The sequence below is a fragment of the Sinocyclocheilus anshuiensis genome, unplaced genomic scaffold, assembly GCF_001515605.1.
Source record: "Sinocyclocheilus anshuiensis isolate Anshui unplaced genomic scaffold, SAMN03320099.WGS_v1.1 scaffold420, whole genome shotgun sequence".
NCBI lineage: Eukaryota > Metazoa > Chordata > Actinopteri > Cypriniformes > Cyprinidae > Sinocyclocheilus > Sinocyclocheilus anshuiensis.
Window position 1 is genome coordinate 185,362 of NW_015557082.1, and position 15,257 is coordinate 200,618.

Here is a 15,257-nt window from a genome sequence, read left to right on the forward strand (position 1 = left end):
CTAGGCCGAAGCCGAACAAAATGAAACACTGGGCCAAAGGCCGAATACCGAACATGGTTTTTCACATTTTTCCCCCATGTAGGCCTATTTTGCCATTTTTTTTCACAATTGCATTAACTAAATTGCCAAAATGTGGTTTTTACTGTTTTGTCCTGCTTTTCAAATAAAAAAATCAATTACAAAACGACAATTAAAAAATACATACTTAACACTGAACATTTTTTTTACATTCTAGCAGACATTATACCAACAAAGCACAATTTAGCTTAAACTGATTTCATAACACATTGTTTCAAAGCAGCTTATAGAAAATTTTTATTTATGTATTTTATGAAGTTTTAATTAGTGCTGTCAAACAATTAATCGCATCCAAAATAAGTTTTTGTTTATATTATATATGTGTGTGCACTGTGTATATTTATGTATATGTAAATACTAGTGCTGTCAAACGATTAATCGCATCCAAAATAAGTTTTTGTTTACTTAATGTGTCTGTTCTGTGTATATTTATTATGTATATATAAAGACACACATATACAGCATATATTTTGAAAATATTTACATGTATATATTTATATTAATTATATTTATATAAACTTAACATATTTTTCTTAAATATATACATGCATGTGTGTGTATTTATATATACTTAATAAATATACTGGCGCCGCGAGCTCGCGCAGCGCTGTCAGAATACATTGTATTCGTGCGTGCATTAAAATATAACATTCTGCAGTTTATTTACTAATCGTTTGAGGTAATTGCATCCAAAATAAGTTTTTGTTTATATTATATATGTGTGTGCACTGTGTATATTTATGTATATGTAAATACTAGTGCTGTCAAACGATTAATCGCATCCAAAATAAGTTTTTGTTTACTTAATGTGTCTGTTCTGTGTATATTTATTATGTATATATAAAGACACACATATACAGCATATATTTTGAAAATATTTACATGTATATATTTATATTAATTATATTTATATAAACTTAACATATTTTTCTTAAATATATACATGCATGTGTGTGTATTTATATATACTTAATAATTGCGTTCATCATTGTTCGGTTCATATTATTTGGCCTTTTCGCTTATTATGGCCTTATTGCTATTTTCGGCCGAATAATTTCGGTTGCCGAATATTCGGTGCGTTTGACAGCACTAGTTTTAATACTTGTCAAAGAAACTATTATAGCTGTATATTACTGTCATATGGACATGTTATGTGGTTAGTTAACATCATGTATTCCATTAAGCAAACAACAAACGTGTTAGGCAGCAGTTATAACTTGTGTATGGATCAACATATAAAACTATTATCCTTATAAAGTTGGCATCATCTGGAGTCTTCGCAAGTGTTGCTTTTGTCTGACTGGAGCCAAATGTGAAAAAGCTCCAGATAGGCTTTGATATCCTTGGTACTCTAAAAAGTCCAAAGGCTGATATGTAACTGAGGCCAAAATATGATCTAACCCTGTTCCAATGTTGTTGTTTATTCATCCTCAGGCACGGGCGAGAGCGGCAAAAGTACGTTCATCAAACAGATGCGCATCATTCACGGGGCGGGCTACACCGACGAGGACAAGCGCGGCTTCACCAAACTCGTCTACCAGAACATCTTCACCTCCATGCAGTCCATGATCCGTGCCACCGAGCACCTCAAGATCCCGTTCAAATACGAAGAGAACAAGGTGACTGCTGCACACTGAACAATCCCCCGCCGTCACTGCGCTGTAATCATCTCTTTGATGCCCAGAGTGCACGTCAAGATGCAAATCAAACCCAGATAGGCCATAAACGTGGCTATAAAAAGCACTACAAGCCTCGCTTGTAAATTTTACTGCTGTCACACCACGGTCAGCTGTCTTTCTTCAGTGCAGGATTACGGTTAATTATTCTCATGTTTTGGTTTTGAAGAATCCGTTAATATTTCCTAAAAAGGATCCTTAAAGTTTAACTCGACAACTTGTGACCTAGTTGGTTCGAAACCCTGCTGGAAGTCATTAGTATTACACAGCCATTAAGTCATAAAATGGGATTTTTACGGTGTACGGTCTCTTTATCCACAGAACAATGCTTTGCTGGTGCGAGAGGTCGACGTGGAGAAGATTTGCTCCTTTGACCAGCCCTATGTCAGTGCAATAAAGAAGCTCTGGTCAGATCCAGGCATCCAGGAAGCCTACGACCGCAGGCGAGAGTACCAGCTCTCTGACTCCACTAAATAGTAAGTGTGTGTGCTGTCATTAGCCATTAGCTCCTTTTAACTTTATTGGTTTTAATTGAATTGTCGAACGCTACATCTTTTCTTGCGGTCAGTTAGAAGCATATTTGTAATAAGTCATAGATGTATAGATGCAGTATTATGGCCTGTTCATACTACAAATCATATCTATAAAGATAACCTTAACGTTAACTATATTAGCATCCACACCAATGTTTATTGTAAGCAAGCTTCAGTTTTGTCGTCTGCTGCTCCTTAATGCGCAGGCTCCTTAAAAGTCAGACAGAAGATTGGCTGTCAGTGTTTTTATCGTTTATCAGCTGGAAAAAAATCATTATTTTGTGGGGGTTTTTTATAGCTGTTGTGTGGACTTCCATATTCTCATATAGTTATAGTTTAAAGTGTTAGTTCACCCAAAAATAGAAATTCTGTCATTAATTACCCTCATGTCGTTCCAAACCCGTAAGATCTTCGTTCATCTTCTGAACACAAATTAAGATATTTTTGATGAAATCCGAGAGCTTTCTGACCCTCCGTAGACAGCAATGCAACCGACACGTTCAAGGCCCAGAAATGTAGGAAGGACATTGTGACATGTCACATGGACTATTTTAACGATGTCCTTCCTTACTACGTTTCTGGGCCTTGAACGTGGTAGTTGTATTGCTGTCTATGGAGGGTTGAAAAGTTTTCTATGAAAAGTTTTCTGTTGCTACATGAAAACGTCGGAAATGTCTGTATCGGACAAATATTACATTTAATACACTTTATATGTAATAAAGTACACAGACACCACTTGAGCATCATTTGATTTCAAGTCTTCAGCTGCGGCTGGATTTGACACCGAACATGAGGTTTGCCGCTTACATTCGAAGTCAAACACCGCTATTATAACATTTTAATCCGTTTCAGAAAAAGCAAACAAAATGCAAGTCTGAAAACTAGGGCTGGTAAAAAAAAATAAATCGATGCATCGCGAATCGAGAAATGATTTAGCATCGATTCTGAGATTTCCCGAGTCTTTCTCGAGTCGATTCTGAGCTTAGTTTTGAACAGCAGATGGCACTGCAGGCTTTAGAAACAGCCATACTCTGCTTGTTTCCAAATCCTTACACACACTGAACCTAAAATAATCATTCATAAAATTTGAAAAGGTTGAAGCGAATTACAAGGTTGTTCACAGTGGGCTGTGTTTACATTAATCTGGCGTCATAAAAGCATTCTGAGCCTAGGTGAAATTACAGACTCAGCCGAAACGCACAAGCGCTCTTCTTCATGAGCATTTGAGTGTGGATAAAAACTAGATTAGAGCGCCATCTGCTGTTAAAATCTAAGCTCAGAATTGATCGCGATGCATTTGGAAGATCTCAGATTCGAGCCACGATTTGACTCTGCATCGATTTATCGTTGCAGCCCTACTGAAAACCCCCTAAAAAATGTAAGTTTAAGGCAAGTATAAACACAGCATAAAAATTCTTTAAACTTTCTTTTGTGTTCCACGAAAGAAAATCAGACCGGTTTGGAACGATGAGGATGAGTTAAAATGTTTATTTTTGGATTTAAATATTTACAGATTTATACTTTTAATATGCTTTTTTTAAACCATATTTAAATCCATTCTACAGTTTTTCCAAAACTGCCTGGAAAATATGAAAAGTTGACGATTTTTGTGAGTTTCCATTTGGGACTACTTATATAATTGTATATATACACATGTACATGCCTCTGTTTCTCACCGGTTCATCCCACAGTTACCTTAGCGATTTAGAGCGTATATCGTCTCCGGGATATGTGCCCAGCCAGCAGGATGTGCTGAGGGTCCGAGTGCCCACTACTGGCATCATAGAGTATCCCTTTGACCTGGAAAATATAATCTTCAGGTATCGCCAATCCCACGGCACACCTACACTGCCGCCGCTGTCTCCTGACCTTTAACCTGCTGCTGCAACTGCACTGCTGCCTTCCCTGATCGCATTCTCACACCCACCCAGGGCTCAACCTTTGCTATTGTTGTTTCTTTGCAACTCTTAAAGAGTGTTGTTTTTGGGGAACTCTTGGTAGAGATTGTCAGCGGAGTAAGCAGAAGGTTGTGGGGTCGCATCCCAGGATCCCAAGCAGCGTTCCCTCAATGTTTTTCTAGGGATCTGCTGCCATGCTTGATTCTTTCTTCTTCCTTCTCTCTCCGTCTCTCCTTGTCTCTAGCTATCTAAGCGATTTGGACCGTATCGCAGACCCGTCATATCTGCCGACTCAGCAAGACGTGCTTAGGGTTCGCATCCCTACCACAGGGATTATTGAGTATCCCTTCGACTTGCAAAGCATCATTTTCAGGTAGATCATAATGTCGGAGAGGATTCCTCCCCCAGTTTTAATGTCTTCATGTTTGTAACATTTTGCGAATCAGTACATTGATCTGGTCCACTTCGGCCAGTTGAACGAACAAGGTTCGGTTCGTTTATCAACAATTCTGTGACATTAGTGGCTGTTAATGTCTTTAACCTCTTTGCATCATTAACGTCATTAACATTCATCCATTTTTGTTTGTCTTTATTGTGATTTATGTGTCCGAAATTCAGGGGATTGAAGGATGGTTTGAAACATAAGCATTCATTCATGTTCTAACCAGAACCAAGTTCTTAGAAGTGATAGCAACACTGTTTCTATGCATTAGAATGATATTACTTTGTGTTTTGGTTTGTTTTTGGTTTTGTTTTGAATACAAATTATATTCATTTAAATATTTTAAGCAGTATTTAGCAATCAAATTTTAAAAAGCAAATTTTAAATTCTCTGTTTTTGGTTTTGATTTGTTTCGCTTTTTTTTTTTTGCTTTTTTTTTCGTTTGATTTTCATTTTCTTTTTTGCATTTTGTTTTTGCCTTTTTGTTTTTCTTTGTTTGGTTTGTTTTCTTTTTGCCTTTTTATTTTGTTTTTGTCCTTTCGATTGATTGATTTGTTTTCTTTTTTGCTTTTTTGTTTTGTTTGTCTTTTCATTTGATTTGCATTTTCTTTTTTGCATTTTCTTTTTGTCTTTGTTTGATTTTTTTTTTGCCTTTTTATTTAGTTTTTATCCTTTTGATTTGTTTTCTTTTTTGCCGTTTTGTTTTTGCTGGTTTGTTTTCTTTTTGCCTTTTTATTTTGTGTTTGTCCTTTCGATTGATTTGTTTTCTTTTTTGCTTTTTTGTTTTGTTTGTCTTTTCATTTGATTGGCATTTTCTTTTTTGCATTTTCTTTTTGTCTTTGTTTGATTTTTTTTTTGCCTTTTTATTTTGTTTTTATCCTTTTGATTTGTTTTCTTTTTTGCCGTTTTGTTTTTGCCTTTTAAATGTTTTAAAGTATGTTTATTTAAATATATTGCAATATATAGCATTTAAATGTAAAGTTTATATAAAGGTATGTGTGTGTGTGTGTATATATATATATATATTTTATCTATCTATCTAGCTAGCTAGCAAGCAATGTTTTCTTTGGTTACCAAGACTACTTTAATAAATATTTTGCTCATGGTTATTAATTGCATAATGAGAAATTGAAATGTTACCTTTGGCCTTTGGTAGGATTTGTAATGCCATTAAAAAAAGTCCATACTACAGAAACTGTATGAAACCAGTCAGAATTCTTTAACAGTAATCAGCACCAGACACAGTTTTACCTTTTAAACATTGCAACTCAAGGCCTTAAAGTAGAATCCATTGCACACGCGAGAACATTACCACACAGGCAGGAGTTTGAGCTCATGCCCGTGAAGGGGGAACATTTACGAACCACAGCTCGGCAGGTGATGCGGCAACGAGAAGCCCTCCACAACCCCCCGTTTAGAGCCGAGATGAGAGAAAATGCCTCTGAAGAGAGGTGATCACAAAAGCCCGCAAATCGATTGGAAACCAGCGAGTCAAACCGCTCCTACGCACGCTGGTGCCACAAATAACTTCGCTTACAACAAGGTTCCCTCTTGATCCGTGCTTGACATGTACAAATAACATTCTTGCGAATGTTTATTGGGTATTTAAAACAAACAAACAAACACTTCCAAGCTGCTCTGGAAGGTGGCAAGTTCACATTCCAGGTACGTCAAAGTAGATCTGGAATGTCACATTTAAGGCCACTTGTGGTTTCAGGTGACTGCTACTACTGAATGCAGAAAACCTGTTAGACGATGTTACGAAATACAGGTGAAGAGTTTGGGTTAAATAACCTACAGGGTTACACACTAAACTCCTCAACCTCAGCCATTTGAACATTCTGGTTGAGTTGTCTTCCTCTCCAGCTCCTCGTCCTCCAGAGTAAGAGAGCTTATCCTCGTAAGTAGGTCAGCTGTACCTCCTGCAGGAACGGAGGCTGGCTGAAGAGGCTTTATTTTAGGTTGTAGCTCCTGAAGGAGTCCATTTATCAAAGCTTTTACGCCTGGCCGCTAGAGACTGAGCTAGTGAGACGGTGTTGCCTAAATAAAATAAAACCCTTCTCATGTTTTCCCTCACTGAACCCAAGTGCAGGTGTGATGGGGCGAAAAATAGCACAGTTGAGAATTGCTCTGATTATTCCCTTCTGTTTTGGCTGGAATCTCCTGTGAGTTTGTTTGAGTACTTTTCCATTAATTTAGGATCAGTGAGCGTTACCTGACTGTTGAGCTGGGAATGGCCTGTATTCTTGTAATGCACGTTCACTTTCAGAAAAAGAAACAAAAAACAGTTTGGACATTTACCTGCTTTAATGCAGCATATAGAGCATGAAACCTTACTATTTGGCTCACTTTAATGTAAAATAGTTACATTTAGGTGTTTCTTCAACTGTAGGCAGGGGAAAACTAAAAAAAAAGAAGAAAAGCTGATTTACTCGAAATGTCAAAAAAAAAAATTTTTTGCCAAGTTAACCTTTCTCATTTTTCTTTAACTTGATGTAAAACTATAAAACTATAGATGTTGAAAAAAATTAATAAAAATGGCAAACATGCTATAAAATTTCCAAAACATTTACTAAATTAAAAGAAAAAAATAAAAATGTACTAATTGTAAAATATTATAAATATAGAAAAAGCTTATATAAAGCTATATAATAGGATAAAAAAGCTATATAAATCTATATAATAGTATTATAAAAAATAATTTTCCTCCGCAGAGGAAGTTTGATATATTTAAAACTGATCATGTAAACAACAAAGAAAAAAAAAAAAGATATTTGTAATATTTATTGTGATGATGATCAGTTTATAAAAAAATATTAAAAAATATAAATTATTTATGCCAAACCAAACAGCCCCCCCAAGTTAGTGTACTTGTTTACCAAGTGTTAAAGGGATAGTTCACCCAAAAATTAAAATTCTGTCATTAATTACTCACCCTCGTGTCGTTTCAAACCTGTAAGACCTTCGTTCATCTTCGGAACACAAATTAAGATATTTTTGATGGAATCTGAGAGCTGTCTGACCCTCCCATAGACAGCAACACAACTGAAATGTTCCCAAGTCCAGAAAGATAGTAAGGACATCTTTAAAATAGTCCATGTGACATCAGGGGTTCATCCGCAATTATACGAAGCTACGAGAATACTTTTTGTGCGCAAAAGAAAAAAAAGTGTCAGTTGCATCACGCCGGATCTGTTTCCTACGTTGTTGTAATTTGATCTGAATGAAAACAGCGTATCCGTGTGACACAGCTGACACAGAACAGCATACGTTGTTTACGTCCAGCTGATATTCTCCAAAATGGCACCAGGGTGATGCGGAGGAGACTAATTTTTTTTTGTTTTTTCTTTTGCGCACAAAAAGTATTCTCGTAGCTTCGTATAATTGCGGATGAACCCCTGATGTCACATGGACTATTTTAAAGATGTCCTTACTATCTTTCTGGACTTGGGAACATTTCAGTTGTGTTGCTGTCTATGGGAGGATCAGACAGCTCTCGGATTTCATCAAAAATGTCTTAATTTGTGTTCCGAAGATGAACGAAGGTCTTACAGGTTTGAAACGACACGAGGGTGAGTAATTAATGACAGAATTTTCATTTTTGGGTGAACTAACCCTTTAAGTGTTACTTGTTTAATATGAAACATGACATATGCTTGAGGCTTAATGCATGTCAAAAAAACAAAATCACATTAAATATCGGATAATATTTTTGTCATTTTGTGTCACCACCTGGCGATTGTCAAATGATGCAGAAGTGTGGATCTTATTTAATTGCATGTATTTAGCATACGTAAAGTGCTAGCTATAAAATTCAACTTAGAGAGACAAAGGAGTCAGCCATTTTATGCAAAATTGTGGTGGAAATAAGAATGACTTGCAGAACAAGTGATTTATGTATGTATTTGCTATTGGATAATGTTTCTGGACTTGTCAAACTAGTAAGAAAAGTATTTAAAAAGTTAAGTTTCTAAAAATCTATAAGGCCAGAAGAGCCCCTCGATGAAGAAACTTTTTGTTCGATGAGGTTTGCCAAAAAACTGTCATTGTATTCATTTTTGTTCATGACATACCAAGGCCCAGGAATGTATTTTGTTTCGTTCATATTCAATATTTGCTTGGTGAATAAGCATGTATTACATTTTTTTTTATTTTGTTGTTAGTTGGCCCCCGACACACCTTACAGTTGCGTATCTGTTTTTCCATCAGTCTCAGGGCTTTACTAATACAGTGCCAACACGCTTTTTCTTCGCTCATTCACCCTGTCCGTTTTTCTTGGATGTTACTCATCCCAGCATGCATTTGAAACTCTACAGTTCACTTTTTGTTTGTGGCGTCTCTATAAATGTTTGTGTGTTAGTTTTGCTTCCTTTGTGAAATTCACCACTTACAATGTCACCATTTTACTACCAGAACTGAAGACGACCAGCTCCATACTTGACCGTAGACCTCAAACTCTCCAGTGGCATGATGAAATCATAATTACGTGCTTATTGTCCTGTTTCGATACTTCTGTAATTCTCTGTATTAAGTTAACCTCTGCTGTCATGTTTTGAGCTGGTCTTGTTCAGTTCACGTTAGAAACGCCCAAGTCCACACAATGTCATGACTTAATTTGTGCATGTTTGTGAGAATGAATTAACCTCAAGATTTTCCTGCCAAAATGTTAATATAATGATAACAGACATGTGATTTTTGAGATGCATCTAATTTTGTATGACAAGTGGTTTCCATCCCTAAGTACTCATTCATTTTTGGTGGCCTCTAGATCTAATTTGATTTGATAAACGGAGAATATTGTTACTTTGAGATATCTAGTAGCCCATTTCCAATGAAAATGTTGCAAATCTGTTTCAGAATTGGCCTGTTTTTTTGTTGTTGTTTTTTTTCAAACGCCAAATGTTGATATAGCTTAGTTTTAAGGATGAATTTAAAGTCATTTCAGTTCAGGGTCTCAATTGGATACCATACACAACACTGGCACAGCCTTTTTCATAGTCATCATAATCATCAAACCAGACTTTTTATGTGTACTCATACTTTGTCACCTCTGTCTCAGGATGGTGGATGTCGGAGGGCAAAGATCAGAGCGCAGGAAGTGGATCCACTGCTTTGAGAACGTCACATCTATCATGTTCCTGGTTGCCTTGAGCGAATACGACCAGGTCCTTGTGGAATCTGACAATGAGGTGATTATTATTGTTATTTTAAATTAATTTTTTATTATAATTAAATTTATCATTATAGTTTGTGTATTTTTTTAAGTTATTGCATAGTTTTTATAATGTATAAAACATGAAAATTAATATAATGTACATTTACAAACTATTTTAATGTTTAATTATATTTATACATTTTAATGTATTTATTAGTAATAATATTAGTAGTATTAGTCATTTCATGTATTTTTTAAAATGTATATCAAAATAAGAATTCATGAATGTACATAATAATTTTTTGTTTTATATAATTTTAAATTATTATTAATATTTAATATTAAAATAATATATAAATATATTCAAATTAATAATATACTTTTATACATTCTTTTTAATTGTTAATTTATTATACATTTTTAATGTATTGTTTTTTGAATGTTTATTGTATTTTAGATTTTTGTAATGTAAATGTATTTTCTACTATTAGTATTAGATATTTTATTTATTTTATAACGTGTAAAAAATATTACATTTATAAATGTAAATATTTAATTTCTAATTATTGGTATCTACTTCTAGAGATTTTGTTTGGAAATTGTGTATTATAATTGAGCAATATAATATAACGGAGTATATATGGAAATACATAAATCATTCATTGAGGTTCATCAGCTAGACTTGCATTATCCGCAGTTAATGATGCTTAACAGTCATCTGCATTAGTCTTCAGTGCAGTCCCTTTCATTGTGGTATTTTTGTTTCTGACTTCTGCAGAATCGCATGGAGGAAAGCAAAGCGCTGTTTCGCACAATCATCACCTACCCCTGGTTCCAGAACTCTTCAGTCATTCTGTTCCTGAACAAGAAGGACCTTCTGGAGGAAAAGATCATGTACTCTCACCTGGTGGACTACTTCCCTGAATTTGACGGTAACAGCCTTTTCACAAGTTTCAAATGAAGCCTACACTGACACCATGTGGTAGACTTGTGAACTGCAACCACTTCCAAATACACTTCTATAGCCTGTTTGGTCTCCAAACTCTCATTTACCCTCTGACAGGTCCGCAGAGGGACGCCCTGGCGGGCCGCGAGTTCATCCTGAAGATGTTCGTGGACCTGAACCCGGACAGCGACAAGATCATCTACTCGCACTTCACCTGTGCCACAGACACCGAAAACATCCGCTTCGTCTTCGCGGCGGTCAAGGACACCATCCTGCAGCACAACCTCAAAGAGTACAACCTAGTGTGAGAGAGAGATGGAACGAGAGCGAGACACCTGCCGCCCACACACGGCCGAAAGCACTACACGCCTCACACGCAGAAACACACCTTCACCCCCTTTAGGCACTGGATCTTCACATAGTCCTTTTCTTTGCCTGTTTTCTCCTCTCTTCCTGAGTGTCGACCCCTCCAGCCGATAGCTTTATCATCCAATCTTTCTCAAACACGAAGGCTGGGCCGTTAAACCGGTGCCTATTGACAAAGAGCATTCGTTTGCTCTGTAGATGGGCTGTAGGTGGGCTCTACCTGAATGAAACTGAGGTACGAACTTAACGGAAAACCCTCGGTGGATTGTCCGTCCGTAACGAAGAGTGGGCGACATTCTTGAAGGACTTCACCTTGCATCACTGAAGTTAACCAGGTGTTAGTTGTGCAATCACATGCTATAACACTAGAGGTGGAGGTGATTTGATTTAATACTATTTTAGGAGTGATGTATAGAGATTTTCCATCACTACTGGAGAAGAGATGGCACACCATGTGACTTTTTCGTAATAATGAGTAATGAAAGCCACCAGTTTTTTTCAAAAACGCTCAAATTGCGTTCCCGAAATTATTTCGAAAAAAACCCCAGTTCGCTTGTGTATCCACTATAAATTTATCATTCACGCAGCGAACTGTTTCCTCCAGTCTGATGTTTGCCAGTATTGGGTGTTTAATCAGTATAATTAAAGGGATCCAGCTAGTATTCAAAGATATTTACCAAAAGATTGTGATTTGTTTACATGCTTCGTCACATCAGTTTTGAATCTTTGACCGAAGGAATCAAATAAACGCCTTTCCTAGCCGATTCATTCATGTTTTACTCAGTATAACATTCAATATCCAGTGATTTAAATGTTCGTAGACTCGACGCAAAAGTGCTATATAGGGTGAAATCCATTTAGTTTGTTTTATTTATGTAATTTATGGACCAGATATGTAATTAGTCTGACTCATTTTTCCAACTAAATTTTTGAGTCTCTTCTGCTGTAAAAAATCCATTGGCAAGTGATCTTTTCTTTTTGGTATTTCTTAAATCGATTGTCGCCGTTCTGTTCTTTTTTTCTTTTCTTTTTTTTTCCCGAATATTTGAAATGCTTGAAAATGGAGAGTTGAATTTCCATTTTATCAACATCGCTTTATGCAAATAGGAAATTGAGAATTTTATCAGTGGTTGAATTCTTAACTGGTCTCTGCTTGCGTTGTTTTTTGAGAGTTCGCTCTTGGTTTCGTAGTACCATATCTTAGTTCTCGCTTAATTTAGCTTTTTGGATTCCGTAGCTAGCTGGCTTTTTTTGGGGAGGGGGGATCTTTATGATGTAATTCAGGTGAGTTTTCATACTTTTCATTACAAGGGCTAATTGTGGGCGGAGAATGAAAGGACTCTATGAAGACGATAGAGCAATAGGTACGTAGAGGAATCAGGGACAGCGCGGGTGATGCTGTGGGAGTTGCCGTTTTCCGTAGGTTCAGCTTGCAGTGCATCCAGGGAGCACCTTCAGAGATCTTCGGAAAATGTATGCTATTTCTTGCCGCAAATCAAACGACTTCGAATGGGCTGTTTTGATTTTGTAAGTTTAGGAATGAAGTATTCGGTGGCGGTTATGTCACATGTTTCCCTTTGCCATGTTTGGTTTCGGGGGCTGTGACGGTATTGCGTTTGAGTCCTGTGTACTCATTTATCGTACACTTTTTTTTTTTTCCTCAGCCAACTGGCTATGAATTTATCACACATTAGCACTCGTACAGTCTTACTGGCTTCGTTCGTATTATTGAAACAACATAGCTTGAGAGTAGCAGAATTTGAAAAAATCACGAGATCTAACGTAATGATATAGCAAAATATTTGAATCACAATGGTCACTTATTGGCGCGATTTATTTTTAACTAGTAATTGAATGTATTGTAGGAGGATTCTTTTTTTTGTGATTACTTTTGTGAATTACTTTGGAAGTGTAGTTTTGAAGGTGTATACGCAGTTTTCTCTGTATATTTGCAGTTTTGTTGCGTTTAATTAATCCTATAAGCCTTCTTTACATATACATTTGGACCTTTTAGTGCATTTTATGAATTGTTTGCCAAATTGCGAACTTTTTTTCTTTTCTTTGTTTATCTAATCAATCCTCCCATGCCGGCCAGTTAAGCTGCTTTTTTTTCTTTTTCCAAACATCCAGATTTGCATACCGTCATTCTTCTGACCGGGGCTTCACACTTCATTCATTTTAAGCTGTGTTTACTTGGGTGGGATGGTACTATCAGTCACCATATACCAATTTCAAACTGTTTCGTTGTTGTACAAGTAGTGGACCTGCAAATTTATGACGGCATTTTTGAACACGTGAACGTTTAAAGCTTTTGTACATACGGCTTTCATTTTGAAGGGCTAGTTCTAATCTGAGAAACACCTTTCTTTATCCAACAGAAACACTACAGCTAGTCATTTCGTACCAATTAAGTCCACAAAACATCACAATACGTTGTGCAGATGGTATAAGTAACTTTAATATCCTGTTCAGCTGGTGTTTAAGGTTTTCTTTGGTCGTTCTCAACAATTTGTGATGAAGTTTGGTATGTTTTTCCTCCCTGGGTTAATGCACTGAACCTACTCTGCAGTAATGGAACGAACTCCACTCATGTGACGTATCTGTTCCTCCAAACTTGTTCCTGGTACTCTGAGAGATGCAGACACTAATGAATAGAAATGACGCTTTCGCTTGAGGTCCACACTGACGTGATGGATGCATACAATATGAAGCTATCTTTACTTTCTTTTTTTATTTCTGACGTCGATGCATTACCTGAACACTTGTATGTAGGACACTTTAATATAATACATTTGTTTTTGATAAAACAGCTAAAATAAACTTTTGTGTAGTGGTGTATAAAATCAAAGTATTGTATTACTTTGTAATGTATTTCTTGTTCGGTTGGTTGCTCTTTATTTTTTATTTTTTTTAAGCATACCAAATGTAAATGATGTACTATATTGAGTGTGCCAATCCCTTTGATTTGTAGAGCCAGACTCTTTACAAGTGCCAATGTTGTGGAAATCATTTAAAAAGGACTTGTGTATTTTATGGTCCGGTTTTTAAAAACAAATAAACATTAAGTATGTGATTATGGTAAATGCGCAACAGGAAAAGGACAATTTTATTCTGTATTTAAGATTAAAGATGACAAACTGCTGTTTTTAAAAGAAATGACATTTTAATTGCATGTGTTTGTTTTCGGCGGAGAGGGTCGGGTAAAGGAGAAACCGTATTAACGCGAAACCCTGCTGACGAGGGGCTTAATTATTGCTCATTTACAGTATTTTAGACATTTCTCTTTTTGTATGTTTAATTTCAACCACTTTTGCCTGAACCTCATTCATACATGAAAATGACTTTCATAGCCTTCTCCTTTAAAGAAAAAAATATCCATTTTAAATTGGAATAAAATTTGTTCCTATATGTTTGCATCTGTGTTGAGCTTTTATTTATGTCCTTTATTACAAGACCGGTAGATGGTCCTCCTCGTAAAACATGTTCTACATTAAGAGTCCTGGTACTGGTAATGATAATCTTCTCTCGTCATAAAGAGTTCAATAATACATGACGAAATTATTCTTGTGCAGCACAGAGATCGTATTAATATAACATAACTTCAGCTACAAAGATGTCATTAAATCTCATTTCAGCATATTTATTAGATGCTATTTTTAATGTTGAGGTTTGATTTGAACATCAGAAATGTGAAGTAGGTATTTCAAAAATCTTTGTTCATTATAATAGAGCAGAATAATCCAATCAGATTTCAGTCATTTGTATCGATGCTGATATTATTTACATTTCTTTTTTAAACATTTGAATATATAGATGGATAAATCGATTTTTAAAAAAATTATAAAAAATACGTGAGCTGTTTGTTGGTGCTGTTTTGATAGTTACATATTAAAAATAATATTGTACATTAAAACATGAAATATAAAATTGTAGATATTAAAAATCAAATTAATATATACAAATATTTTATATATAGGTAATGTTATTAAACAATATATATACAAATATATGAATATTAGAGCTGTTTGCTGGTGCTGTTATTAAATTGGTAGGAATTAAAAAGTTTTATAAAAAATTATTTCTATAAATAGGAACAAATGTAAAATATTTTATATTTTTATATATAATAAAAAAATTTATATAATTGTATTTCTAACTTTTTA

At 35.5% G+C, this 15,257-nt stretch overlaps 1 protein-coding gene across 2 annotated transcripts in view; it reads left to right on the plus strand.

Moving 5' to 3' along the window:
- LOC107676956 (guanine nucleotide-binding protein subunit alpha-11-like) overlaps positions 1-14,507 on the plus strand; it is a 38,077-nt gene extending 23,570 nt beyond the window's left edge. Inside the window, exons 2-7 of one of the 2 annotated variants that reach the window (XM_016471709.1) lie at positions 1,513-1,697; positions 2,076-2,230; positions 3,979-4,107; positions 9,687-9,816; positions 10,561-10,714; positions 10,846-14,507. In XM_016471709.1, the coding sequence (XP_016327195.1) occupies positions 1,513-1,697; positions 2,076-2,230; positions 3,979-4,107; positions 9,687-9,816; positions 10,561-10,714; positions 10,846-11,036 (944 nt within the window). In that variant the 3' untranslated portion in view covers positions 11,037-14,507. Of the gene's footprint in view, positions 1-1,512; positions 1,698-2,075; positions 2,231-3,978; positions 4,108-4,429; positions 4,559-9,686; positions 9,817-10,560; positions 10,715-10,845 lie in introns of both variants that reach the window. The other variant, XM_016471708.1, reaches the window with a different exon arrangement.
- The last annotated feature ends 750 nt before the right edge of the window (positions 14,508-15,257 follow it).